This window comes from Cygnus olor, chromosome 4 (genome assembly GCF_009769625.2).
Source record: "Cygnus olor isolate bCygOlo1 chromosome 4, bCygOlo1.pri.v2, whole genome shotgun sequence".
Lineage (NCBI taxonomy): Eukaryota > Metazoa > Chordata > Aves > Anseriformes > Anatidae > Cygnus > Cygnus olor.
Window position 1 is genome coordinate 16871994 of NC_049172.1, and position 14517 is coordinate 16886510.

General features: G+C 34.8%; 1 protein-coding gene across 2 annotated transcripts in view; it reads right to left on the reverse strand.

Annotated features, from left to right (window-relative positions):
• SGCZ (sarcoglycan zeta) overlaps positions 1-14517 on the reverse strand; it is a 444208-nt gene that overhangs the window by 65406 nt on the left and 364285 nt on the right. For both annotated transcript variants that reach the window (XM_040555999.1, XM_040556000.1), the window contains exon 4: positions 7233-7320. In XM_040555999.1, the coding sequence (XP_040411933.1) occupies positions 7233-7320 (88 nt within the window). The remainder of the gene's footprint in view (positions 1-7232; positions 7321-14517) is intronic.

The following is a 14517-nucleotide window of genomic DNA, read 5'->3' on the forward strand; positions in this document are numbered from 1 at the left end:
TGACCTCAAAATTCCGAACACAGGTGATGAATAAGCTTAGAAAAAGAGAGAGGAAATAACCTGCATTTGTTTTGTCTACGCTACAAATATTATATAGAGAAGTATCAGACTAGTGTAAAAGTACAATGCATGTTTTTCTTTTTTTTTTTTTTTTTGGTCAGTTACAGATAGAAAAAGATGATCTACACATTTGGTCAATACAGCTTCAGATATGAACTAACACAAGCTGTACCTTGTATGCTAGGAAGAAACAGACTTCCTGAGATCAGAGGGAAAGAAAAAGAAAAGAGGAAAAGTTGGATCAAAACTCGAATGTGGAAAACTTTTAGTTCCTGAAGTTTTACAGCCTGAGTATTTTAACAAAAACAAACAAACAAACAAAAAAAGTAATTATTTTTTAGACTTGAAGAAGATTTTGTAGAATCTGCTAGTAAAAAAAAAAGGAAAAAAAGTTAAAGCAGGGGATCTTATATCGATAGAGTAGACCTTCTTTGCTATAGTCTGTTTTGAACCAATAACAAACACACACTTTCAACCCTGAAATAGCCAAGCAGAAATTGCACAGAATTTAATTATTGTCTTACTACTGCTTGCATTTGTGTTCATAGGGAAACTTTGAATTCTTGACATATCAACTGACACTGTACGGTCTTGTATTTCAGGAAGGATCTTTTAAGTTAAATAATGGCCATGCCTACCAAAAAAAGATTACTATTTGGTCCTAATGAATGACAGAGAAATAGCTTACTATTTTTTTGATAGCATGGTTTTCAACAGGCGATTCAAAAGGGAGATGTAAGATAAATTTCACGCCATAGGGTTTTCAAATATTATACAGCAATATAGTGTTTTGTCTGCACGTCGTATAACAAAAGAATCACAATGACATAAAAGATATTACTTAGAAATTGAAAATTTACCTAAATGACTAAAAGAATTGTAAAATAACATGTAAAATACCTCATTTTCAAAGAGGTCTTGTTACTCAGGCACAAAGTAGACTACGGATAGCTGATGATATTGTGTATTTAATATTTTCCTGACTTAATTATGTAATGTATGTATTAAAAAGCATTATTTTCCAATCAGTTAATGCAAGGTCTAGCCACAAAGGCCTAAGTTCACCACTACTGAATGTCGAATTTACATGAGTAGATTAATGCAGAGAGTGATGTAACTAACTTAGAACTGAAACGGAAATAAAAACTCGAAAACAGTTGTTTGCAACTGTTGCTTTTTTTTTTTTTTTTACTAGTCCATTAATTATTATTGCCTTTTGATGCCGAATCAAAACAAACAAGTCAAGAGGCTTCATATTATTGCAAGATGACTTAAACAGATAAATGCAGAATATGGATGAATTTCAAATAAATAACATGTTAATTTTTAAAAGGCTACTTTGGCAAACCAATCAAAGTGCTGGCAAAGAGGCTGAAGTTTTTACCAGTTTTCAGAGCTTATTATTTTCCTAATACCACACTTCAAGATAATTAATCAATGTGAGTATATTTTTATAATAGCTTAGCCAAAGTCATTAAGAGTATATCTGAACATATTTTATGTGAGCTACTATTGCAAAACTTGTTATAGCCCAGATGGCTTGTAATAAGACTTTTCCAGGGATTAGACAGACAGAAACAGAGACAACGTCACATTGCCCTGTAAATTATGAGAAGGGATGAGAGCTGGATTCCAGCTGGACATTTCCACTGTTATGAGCAACATGGCTCAGTTTTTGACTAGCTCCTGGCTCTTCTCGCATGCTGTTCCAGGAGGAGACTTAAGGCCATATGGCCTCTCAGGCAATGCTTTTCCTACCTTCTGCGCTAATTCCCTCAGATGAAAGAGGTCCTTTAACCCTGCAGTAAGTATAAGGTAGCTAACTTGTATTAAAAACAAGCACAAGTTATCTCGCATTTACCTCATCTGAAAAGATCTAACAATAGTAGATGAGTTATATTTTCTCCTCCTGAAAATTCCTATACCTAGAAAGTATAGGGATATAAATACTATACATTCTATACCGGCTCTTACTTTGTTAAGAAACAGTATACTTTAGAACTTATATATTTGAAGTTAATAATAATAAGCTGTGTAAATTATCTAAATATTCTCTGAATCAACAGGTAAAACAAGGGAAAACACTAGACAGTAACTTTCAACAGAAAATTCAATTTACAGTGCAAAAATAACTGAACAATTGTAAGCAATGCAAATAATTTAGCACAGGAATTATGGATTTTGTGTTCATTTTCTTGGATTAGAAAAGGGAGAGAGAATAAAATTAAAAGTTAAAAACCCTTGCAACTACAAAGAGAAGAGCCTGAGTAATGATACAATCTCCAAAATGAACACTTTAAACTATTACATATTCAGTCTGAAGTTCAGTATCAAATACTCTTGTTTGTACATCACTGCAAAAGGTTGGCTACAAACCTGATTTCCACCTTTTAAAATAGTTTTAAAGACCAATATATTTTTTCCAGTCTATTTTAGTTAAGGAATATAAATTAAGAGAGTCATAAGAAACGGATAACTCATTTTGCCAATTTTGTTTTTGTAATACGTTTTAATACATAATCCTACTGCACCACAGTGGTTACCAGAACATTTGTTTTAATGTGAAAATGTTACTAGTGGAAAGTTTAAGGTATTTTAGATTTTTGAAAACTCACTTTTGTTTTGGGACGACAGGTAGGCAAACTTCCCTTTAAGGGAAAGGAGAAAGACTTGATTTTACTTGTTTTTCACAAATAAATTCTGATCCCTATTTGCCCAGTTGAGAGGTAGATGCAGCTAATGAGGGGTTGAAAAACAACATCACTCCTTCTCTCCCCAGCACTCTACCATCACTGATATAAAAACAACCACATAGATAAGAGAGGAGTTGAGACCTTTTTCCATTTTCTACTGTGAAAAAGGGTGTATGTGTAGAACCATTCTGAGCCTACTTTGCTGTTGCAATGCTTAGCTGAGAAGGAGACCTTGCATTTGAGGCTCCCAACTATGCAAGCAAGATTAAAAAATAAAGACACAGTATTCCCCTTTCACTGTTGCTTAAGTACGTTATTACTTCAACTGCCTTAATAGACACTTAGTTCAAGTTCATAATAAACTTAAATAAGTAAAGGTCTGACAATATACACCTAAGATTTAGAACCAATTGTGCACATGCGTTATTATAGTCAGACAAGCTCTGCCACAGGCAATTCTAAAAGCAAGATACTTGAGATGTTTTCTCTTGTTTCAGATCTTTGATGACAAGAGACAACTACTATCAAATGGATTGAGGTGTTTGCAAAGGGAACATCACAGGCAATACTCAGATAATGAGTTATTTCAAACACTTTGAAATTGAAGGGGTAGTGGGATGTGCTACCTGGTAAGAAATAGGTAAGATAAAGGCACAGGTGACTTGGCCTTTAGATAAGGATGATGAAAGGGACTATTTCCACGCCCATGAAGTTACACACCCATTGTTTTCAATGCCCAATAATTTCTGCCCAATATGCCACGTACTCTTGGTGGAACAGAGCAAGCAAGCAAGGACATTTTAAAGAAAAAGAAATCTTGAATACACAGCACAAATTCTGTGGTAAATGGATGGAAAGTGTCATCAACTTTGACAATTTTTTTGAAAAGATTTATCTTTTAGTACTATTAACGATCATTACCAGAGCTGGTTATTGAAAATTATACATCCACCTGTTATTTTGAAAAAAGTAACTAAAGAAGTGTGATACAACATTCATTGGTAATCAAATATTTTTTCACAATTTGTGTGGATGTAGAAATCTCAATAAGTAGAGCTACTGGATCAGGAGCTTTCTAAAACTCACTTGCACAGCTCTGAAGCTCATGAGTTATGATTCTGTCTTAAAGAGGCCAAAGCTTAGCAAAAATGATGAGCTTGTTTATCTGTTCATCATACTCTAAAAAGGTTTCAGATATCCCCAGGGATCTTTATAAATAGAAAACAGTAAAGCAATAGTAGAAATGCATGTCAGAAGAAATTATTGCAGAAAAAAAAAAGTTTGCAAAAAAAATGAAAAAAGTTGACAGTAATAATCAAAAGTAATAATCAAAGCCAAAGATGAAGCTACAGTGAGTACACATGTGGGCTTCAAACGTCTCCTTTCAGCCATATTTAATTTTGATCCCTTTAGCACTTGTCAACCTTATGTCCTTCACTGAAAGACAGGAAGAAGATTTGTGCAGACATTATGGAGATAACAGATTTCTGGTTTGATGTGAATAGCTATTTTGCATTTCTATGACAGGAAGAAAATAAGTAGATGTTTTTCCATATTGCTTTAAACTATGCAAACATTGATTGAACAGAGTGAAAAGGTTGTGTCAAGGTAACCTAGTAGAATGCATAATGCAGAGGGTTTTCCTAAAGAAAGGTTGGGAGGTCTGATTATTTCTCCTCATCTTAGATACACAGATCAATGCATGATCATCTTTAAATCTTTATTCTGGAGATATCCTTTCTGTCTGTACTACATCTGGTCTGTTGGTATTTAATGGCATGTCTAAAAATTGATGGCTGTGGAGTCCTTTTGGAGATCCACATACAAACTTGGCAGTTTCCTGACCATATGTCACAACAAGACCTGAGGACAAAGCTGCATTTCTAACTCAGTCTGTGTAGATCCCAACTGAAAGCATTGCTATAGTGGTGACTTCCTCTCCTTCTTCACTGCTCCCACCCCAGCCCAGGCTTTACATTCACTTAACTTCCATTGCCCAATTCCAAATACAACAGACATTTTTCATTTTCCTAAAAGTTGACATGACCAGCAATTTTAACCTCAAACACAAGAGACTAGGCTACTTACTGCATTTTAACATCACTTATATCAGTTGAAATACACATAAAATGTCAATGACATCACATGTATAGGAGGTGCATTGTTATCCACCTGAATGCATAGGTGTCCTTTCAGAATGATCCTACCATACATACAAATTTGCAATCTTTCTTGTAATTTTTATTATTTCTCCAACTTTTTAAAAGAAATTAACACAGCAACATTTCAAAGTTGTTTACTAGATCATCTTTTTTTATTGTTGTTGGTTTGTTAGTACTGAAATATTTCTCCCTGCTGCTTCCTCTGCTGTTTATTTTCACCCCTTTCACACAAAGAGCTGATTCAACATGCAACATCAGTTGAGGGGCAAAGAGCAGTTCTGAAGAAGGCAGGGACTTCCCAGAACATTTTAACGCATTTTCTGATGTCAGCAAACCCGTTATAGACAAGTCCCCTCCCCTTCTCTCAGCATATGCTTTTATGCTTTTACCTAGACAAAAAAAAATCAAGATTTTGTCTGTCTCTAGTCTACTTACACAACAGATGATTTTGGAATGGAATGTAAGAACAATACATTTTGAATTTTAACTGCCCATTAATTTCTTTGATTTCCAATAGTAGAATGTTCAGGCTTTCACTGATTGTACTCTGAGTGCCTAGACTAAGAAACATTAAATTATAAGTATCAACATAAGATATATTTTAATATGCATTCAATATTCCATGAAGAACTGACATAAAAGAAATAAGTATTTTTATATAAATATAAGTAAAGACCATATAGGCATTATGAAAAAAATAGGAAGATAAGAAAGAACATAAATACAATATTACAATTTATCAAACTCCTGCTCTGCAGACACTGCATCAGCTACAAACTCACTAAGAAGCTTACAGGTATTCATTCTAATGACTGTAACATGAGAACACATTTTCTTCAGGACTTCGTGTTTTTATAATGTTAGCCTCTAGTACAACATCTTAAGTAGGCCAGCCTAGATACACTCATGTTTTCAGTGCTAGATTTACTTAGCAAGAATGGTGCCAGCCATAAGAGTTTCTTATATATTTCAGCCAACCTGAATGTCTACCATAGGCAACTCACCTTTTTAACAATTAGCAGCTGAATTGGAAGGTTTTAGTATTACAGCTACTAGATGAAACAGAACTGTGTTCCATAAAACCCAGGCAAGAGCAATATGGCTGGAACAGGTGTTTGCTTAATCTTCCTCATCTGTATCTGCTAGCAATTCTGGTTACCTTTGCACACTCATTTGATATGCTCATTCAGGAAAATCAGCGCAGATGGTGTGTCACTCTTTGTGCACTTGCCAAAGATTTTTTACAACTTGAAGCCACAGTCTCCAGCCAGTATGAAATCTCAGTGTCAATACAACTACAGTTTAATTTAAAACTATTTTGTCAGTATATCCTTAGCACATTAGGAAAAAGAGTGGATAAACAGAGTTTAACCCAGAAGTAATGTGAAAAGAAAAGATGTGGAGTCTAAGGGACTGTCTTCTGAAATTTGTACATATGTGTTTGTATATATTTCACCCCATTCCCAGTCAAAATGTATTGTTTTCTATCAAACCTAGAACATTAGTTAGTACCAATTTTTTCAGCCAGTATTCATGAAAAGCAACAAACATCTTCATTACCGTTATACTAATGAAAATATAAACAAAATATTACTTCATTAGTAATACATATTCACTAACACACTAAATACGATTTGTGATAAAAAGTGTTTATAATGTATTAGAAGTAATAAACACAGGGAACAAATACACGAAAAGAAGAATCAAGGCAAAGAGCAGGTGAAGAGATAGGTATTATTTTTTTCCTCTACTTCATTTGGAATGTTGATTTGGTAATATTTTGCAAAATATCAGACACCTTTTAATGAATGACAGGCAGTACGATCAATTTCTATTTAAAGTTTGTGGTGACTACAGAAGTATTTGAGTTTGTTTGTTTGTTTGTTTTTTACATTCTGTTACTCCAACTGATTTTTAATATATGCTGATCTAAATACATTACAAGAGTAACGGGGACAAACTAATTTCCACTGAAATAATGGAAGACTGACAGAACTTGTAAGAAAATGATGGTTATTTCCCCTCTGAAATTGTTGTTGAAACACGTTTTGCAGTTTTTTTTTGTTTGTTTTGTTACAGCTGTCTCAAAAGTAATCTTTTTTTCACTAAGCTATGTTTTAACTACTTGGGGCCATTCCTATTTTCTCTGCCTTCAGCTACTGCTGAATTATGCTTTTATGATCCACTGTGTGTCTTGGTTTTTTTTGCAGTACAGTGACGAGAATTTTTCTGACTTTTCAGTGTTTTATTTTCTATATTAATTAAACTATTCATAAATCTAAACTGATGCACATAACAGTCAATAAAGAACACTCACCTACTGTCAGTTGTCCAGTTAACTGTCCCATGTGATTTCTCGCATTCACTGTTACATTTCTGTCAGACTGTAAGACCAGTGGGCTATCCTGGGAAACATGTATAAGACAATAAATGAGAGAAAAAAATGAGGTAGAATTACGTTAGAGCTAAATATAAACATGCATGCTGAGAGGGGAGTTGTATCAAATATAATAGTTTTTTTTTTTTTATAATTTTGTAAAGTATTTTTCAAATCAAATTTTTTGTATAAAAGAATAACAAAAATACTATTTTTAAGCCTAAACCTTTAGTGCATAGAATCCCTACTTTAGAAATCAGAGTTGAAATTAATTTATATACGCTAGACTTTATTTCCCGAGGTTATTACAAAGTTAAAAATTCAAAAAACCCTAACACAAACCTCTTTCATTATCCTTTTCCATATATTGATTATGGATACTTTTCTAACAACCTAATCAATGCTATTCTACATAATTATATTAATCTGTACAACCTGTATTATTTGGATTGCATTTGCTAAAACTTTTCTGAATACGCCATGCATCTCTGTGAAGGTAACCAGTATTGTTACCAATATCCTTAAAAAGCAAAGAAGGAGACCGCTAGATGAGGAGGTCATATAACACACCATTTGTTTTCTTCTGCTTTTTTGAAGGTGACTGTGCCTTCTAAGACCTTTTTTGAGACATTTTTTTTTTTTTCTAGTTTTCACTTATACCTGTTTACTTGGACATAGTGCTATATTAAAAATTCTTCAATCCTGATTTGTAGTAGTTTTGTTTCAGCTCAGTTATATGTATTCCAGAATAGGTAGGGGGGGCTGCAACTTCTCCACATCCCACAAAACCTGCAGGAAAGGCTATGAAGCAACCGATGTAAGAAAAGTTTATCCAATAGCAGTAAGACATCTGACAGAAACAGTTGGGTTTAGCTGAGCCTTAGCTAGAAATGACTAGAGGTTAGGAAAATATTTTTGAGGATTATTATATAATCCTTTTGTTCATAGATACTTCCTTGGGTATCTATTGCTGGTCATCCCTGGATTGAACCTATTAGGTTAGATGGACATCTTTTGTGAGTGTGTACTTGACAAAGCAGTTCTTCCTGTTCTTGAAAGGTTTTTAAGAAGAGGGAGAAAGGAGTTAAGGAGCCATATAAAAAGATTTATTTTTAACTGGGTGATGCATTAGGTTTGCACTTAAAACTTCTACTCATGTAATCCTTTCTTTTGAATCTAGGTATTTTCTCTGCAAGAAACACTCTTCCCAGATGTTTTCACAATGATTATTACCCTTAAATAGTACTCAGTTCCCTGGAAAGTCTGAAATTTTTCTGAGCTAATTTCTAAGAGTTCAGGTGTGCTTCATCTCCCACTGGACCCTATGACCACTCTCATGTCCTAATTAGCTCTGCATCATGGAATCTGGCAGATGAACATCGCTACTTGACTTGTCCATCTTTCTAGATAAAGAGCTGTAATTATCAGTGAGATACTGTGTTCAGTGTGACTGGTTTGAGCTAAGTATGTGATGCAATCAAGGGAGCTTTAGGCAACAAAAGCAGCTGCTTAGGACCTTTTTCTCAACACTTGATTTGATTTCCACTTTCCGTATGGTCCTTTGAAGATCATTAGTCCAAACAACTGCTGCTCTGGGAAAGTCAGCTGTCCTGACAGAAAGCTGCATGGCCAAAATATATTTTTAAGGAGCCCTTTTCACTTTTTACTCTTCAGTACTTGAAGAAGATGCTTCTCAGAATAATCTCACCTTTAGTAAGGTACTCCCAAACTTATTTTTGCTTTCTCAGTTAAGGGTTTGGTAACATACACTTCCAAACCATACTCACTGCGTGACCTAAAATCGTCTTTCCTTTCACCTTTGGAAAATACTTAACATGATTCTCAGGCTGCCTCTCAGGTTTCTTGTGCTCAGGCTCTAATTGTAAAGACCTCAGGTATCAAATTCTCAAGGACAGGATAATGAAAAATTAGGTGAATCAAGCATTCTTTCTTCTCCTTTCCTTGTCTTATTTAAAAAAAAAAAAAAAAGAATGAAAAAGTCAAGAATTTAACTCTACATTCCTTAGTTCCTGGATGAAAAATATATAGCTGCAAGCTTACATTCTGGACCAAATAAAACTAGTATCAAAACTCCTATCAATTTAAGCAGTCCAGCATTTTATCTACAGCATTTACCTGCACGTCTATTTTCACATGAAAAGCCTAGAGACAGAAATGTTCAATGTATTCAAAGGCAGTCTACTCAGAGGAGTTAGCAACTCGGAGAAGACTTAGCTAAAATCAGTGGAATTACAGATCTGCAAGATGACTATAAAGTGACATGAGTGTCAGCTATATGAATGCAAATTAACAGATATCTATAGCATAAAAATGTTGGATAATTGTAGCTCTGGGTCACTAGATCTGGAGTTCTTTTGATGTGAACTTCAGCTTGCAGTGTAATGGACTTGATAATCCACAAAATACTTTACATTCAGATATTGGTATGAAGTTAGAAGTTTGTCATCACACTTTTTTTTTTTCCTATAAATTGGAAATTTAAAACAATGTTTTGATGAATATATAAACACTAATACCGTGGGTAAAGATTTGTTCTGAAGATAGACAAGCCTAGGAATATGCTTAGTTACTTTCTTCATATAATTTCCTAGGCTGATAAAGTATAAAAAACATATTGGTATATTAGTAAATAATTTCATGTATTTACTTAATGAAAAAAGCTCTATATAACACCCCCAAAAAAAAACCAAAACAAACAAACAAAAAAAACCAACAACACATAACAATAGGGCAAATACCTATTACTTCCATTGCTGGCAATTATACAGCTGTGTATGATATCTTTGCTTATAGAGGTGAACTTAAAGAACATATTATCTTACATGCAATAAAGAAACGTGGTGCTACTAAATGAGTTCCATTAATTTCTTGAGCTCAGTGTTATGAATATTGGGAACAGACTTATGCTACATATTTAGAATATACTTGTATGCATACACTGTAAAAGTTGTGAGCAACTTGAAGGAATATCCTTGAAGAAGTTCTTCTTCACCTAATATTATTTCCTGATGCTAAGTTAATAAGAATGCAAAAGAAAAAGAAAACTAAAAACAGGTTTCTGTTGCCCAAATACATGGGGTCTTATGTATTTTGCAAAGCCAATGAAAATCTTCAAGTGGAACAAGTCATACTGTCTGCAAGATGATTTTGTAAGTATTCCTCATGCATACCAATGGCTGGGGCATGGGGTTATTCCACCACAGGTGCAGGACCCACTTGCCTTTGCTGAACTTATGAGGTTCCTCTCTGCCCATCTCTCCAGCCTGTACAGGTCTCTCTGAATGGCAGCACAGCCTTCTGGTGTAACAGTCAGTCCTACCAGTTTTGTATCATCAGCAAACTTGCTGAGGGTACACTCTATATGTTCATACAGGTCACTGATGAACATGACTTGACCCAGTACCGACTTCTGGGGAACATCACTAGCTAGAGCCTCCAACTAGACTGTGCTATTGATCACAACCCTCTGAGTTCAGCCAGCTCTCATCCACCTCACTGTCCACTCATCTAACCTACACTTCTTGAGCTCTATGAGGATGTTATGGGATACAGTGTCAAAAGCCTTGGTTGAAATCAAGGTAGACAACATCCACTGCTCTTCCCCTCATCTACCCAGCCTGTTATAACCCAGAAGGTTAACAGACTGGTTAATGATGATTTCCCTTTGGTGAAACCATGGCTACTACTCCTTATCACCTTCTTTTCCTCCACATGCTTAGAGATAATATCCAGGATGAGCTACATGGAGGACTGCAGACTGCAGTTCAGGCAGATCAGGGATAAAAAGCAAGAAGATTGTCTTGGAGCAAGTAGTCTGGAGTCTTCAGAGGTGCCTTCCAACTGAAACTATTCTATTTGAATTAGAATTTACTGCAAGAGTTTAGAAGGAGAATATGAAAGACTTGGTGTCAGTCAAAAAGAAACCAGAGCAAAGAAGCTGTGAGGGGCTGGAGAGATCATTCCTTAGCTGTTTACCAGTTGTCCAGAATCCAGAAAATGAACAGCAGCTATTTCTTATCTCCCTTCCTTGCAAATGGGAAAGTGGTAACCAAGGTGAAATAAAAAACTCCAGGGAGTAAGAAAACAGACAGATAAGGCTAGGAAACCCAGAGCCAAACTTGTTAACACTAACTTAATCATTAGCATTAAACAAACATGAAGGAACCTCAATAAGGAAGGTTTTGAAAAGACCAAACCTACAAATGCCAACAATTTCTGAGATCTTGAGTACTTAAAATCAATTATTTCCAAGAATACTCCCAACATTCTTATTTACTGATATTCAATATTTCCAAAAATATTCTCAAGAATATTCTTAACAATTTTTCCAAGGTGTCAGGAGAGTAAGGTACTAAAAAGATTGGTACCTCAAACAGGTGAAAGTAAATAAGATATTGTCCAAGTAATTCCTGGACGATTCCAAGATGAGCAGAATTTATATAGGTATGACCCAGTTAGATTAGATACTTCAGATATTTTATGGATTTTCTGTATTCTTGCATTCCCAAAATAAAATTCTAAATGTAATCGTATGGTCTTCATTCATGCCTTTTTGTCCTTTCTGATCTGGGAGTCAAAATTTAATCCCTAATTACACTCAGAACTGAGAAAGTGATTGCAAAATCATAATTAACCTTTGGATTTGTGCTCTAAGGGAACACTCCAGGTATGGCTAAATTTTATCGAAAATCAGTTTTGCCTTGTTTTGTTTTTAACTCTGATAGTGCAGATTTGTGGGGGAGGGGGGTGTTGGAAAAGTACTCAAGGCAACTATTAGGTCAATTTGCTTCATTCTCCTATGGCAAGTTTGAATGATGTATAATAGTCATCAATGAAAGAAGAGGAAATAAATGCTCATATTTTATTTTTTTTAATAATGCACCAGTAAAATGAGTTGTAGATTGTAGATTTTATATCAAAACCTATTTCATAAGTGTTCCCTTAAATGTTGATGTAGTATTTTCAGTAAGATACAAATTCTATCTAGTTTTCCAAATCAAGGAAGGACAAAGACCTCACTTAATTGACTCACGAAAGAAATGTAAAGCTACGGATGGCATGTAAACAAAACATAAGCAAATAGTTTTGGAAAAAATAAAACACAGCCTAGTTGATACCAAAGGAAATATCACATGTTTAGGTATTGACAATGTTCAAGAAACATACTTTCTAGTTAATTTTTGTTCATCAAAGGATATTACTTCAGTTCCTGATCTCTGCCCTGTTTTCATGTCAGCTTTCTTATATGCTAAAGGCAGTTGTCACCTCAAAAGATCTAATTTTTCTGCCTTTGGTCAGCCTTTAGGTTCAGACATTCAAGTTGAATATGCAAGATGGGCAACTTTCCATGACATACTAAGTTAAACTCAATCAAAACCTTACAGAACCTCAATATCTTATAAAAGAGAAAGATTCCTTACCTTTAAGTCAGTTCTTTCTTAAAACTGCCCTACACGTAGAATGATAGAGTGGCTTGTGTTGGAAAGGACTCTTAAGGATTGTCTAGTTCCAACCCCCCTGTCATGGGAAGGGATGCTGCCCACTAGGTCAGGTTGCCCAAGGCCATCCACTCTGACCTTGAACACTTTAAGGGATGGGGCATCCACAGTTTCTCTGGTCAACCTGTTCCAGTGAAAACCTGTTCTACATCATCTCCTCCAGTTTCTCCCCTTCTTGTTACTTACTTTTCTGAAGTGGAATAACCAAAGTTTTCCGCTCAGTTTGATTTCAGTCTCAAGTTTTTCTTCTGATATTTTGAATTCCTTAAAATTCTAACAAAGTCTGGAAAACTGCAACACTATGGCAATGCTTTTGCTAGTCTGCTTCCTTATCAACTTTACCACACATTCCTACCATAAATCAAAAGTGCTCATTGGGTTTCTGACCTGTAGCTTCATGATGCTGCAAACCTGATAGGTATAGTAATAGAATGAGAATCATATGCAGCACTCTGGAGAGCTGCATGCACTGGTAAAGATGCACAGCAATCATTGCTATAACCTCCAGACAGAAATAACCTCCTTGTTTTACTTCCTCATATAATGCACCATGAAATTTTTATTATGGCAGAACTCAGTCATGCATAGAAAAACTTAGTGATAAAGCAGAAGCAGATATTCAAATAGCAGATAAAAGATGCAACTTTTCTCGAATTGATGGAATCATCAAACAAAATTTTGAATGGACTTTAAGTATAAACGTCCCAACTAAAAATGAAACAAGACAACAAGCTTTCTCCAAGTACATTTGTAAAGTGCCAAAAGCTCACTCCATAGTCATTAAGCTTGTGACACAGCAAGTGAAATTGTGTATTACTGAGCTGAAAAGCACCCAGAAAATTTTAATTTTGGCAAATGTAGGAAACCAATGCAAATCTTAAAATCTAAAGCCAAAACAGTAAGGGTAGAGTGATTGTACATCACTCCTTGCAAACCGTCATATTTTTGCTGTGTAGGTATATCAGTTACTGAATGAATTTTTGACATGAAGGTTAAATCCAACAGAAATCGAACAGTCCATTATATTATTTTAACATTGGAAAGCAGTCTTTCAGTTCCTGTTTGGTGTAAACCATGATATTCTGTTACAGTGCAACAATAGTGTGTTTCTCATGCCTTTTTACCTTAAAGTGTTAGAACTTGAAGGATACTAGCAATTAAGTCCAGGAAAAGGTTGAAAATATTACAGGAAAAAATATATAAATCAAGGCATATTCAGACATTTCCATGTTATATCCCACCATGGCTCTACAAGAATTCAAATTGCATTTATTTTAGACTCACTAGCTGATAGAAAATAAATCATGTTGTAGTCAGGGTCTGATAACCTGGACATACGTAATTCTTTTAGCAGAATTCCAGCTCCTGAGATGTCTACGACTGAAGAAAGTAAGTGTCAACCCCTCCTTACTTGATGCATAACAGGAAACATGTCAATTTATATGCTGATATATAGTTGCACAAAATCAAATGCTATCCCCAATCTAAAATGAAAAATAACCAAATTAAACCTAGTTCATTATGCTCAACTAAACCTCTGGGAAATCTGACATGAAAGTTCTGAAAAATGTGAACTCTCCAACATACGAGTAGGTTCTGGGTTCCATTTTTGTGGCACCTTTCAGATATCCAGCAAAGGACTATATGGAAGTAATATTTCCATCACAAGTTTTTATTTCGGTGTGATTTATATGATATAACTTTTC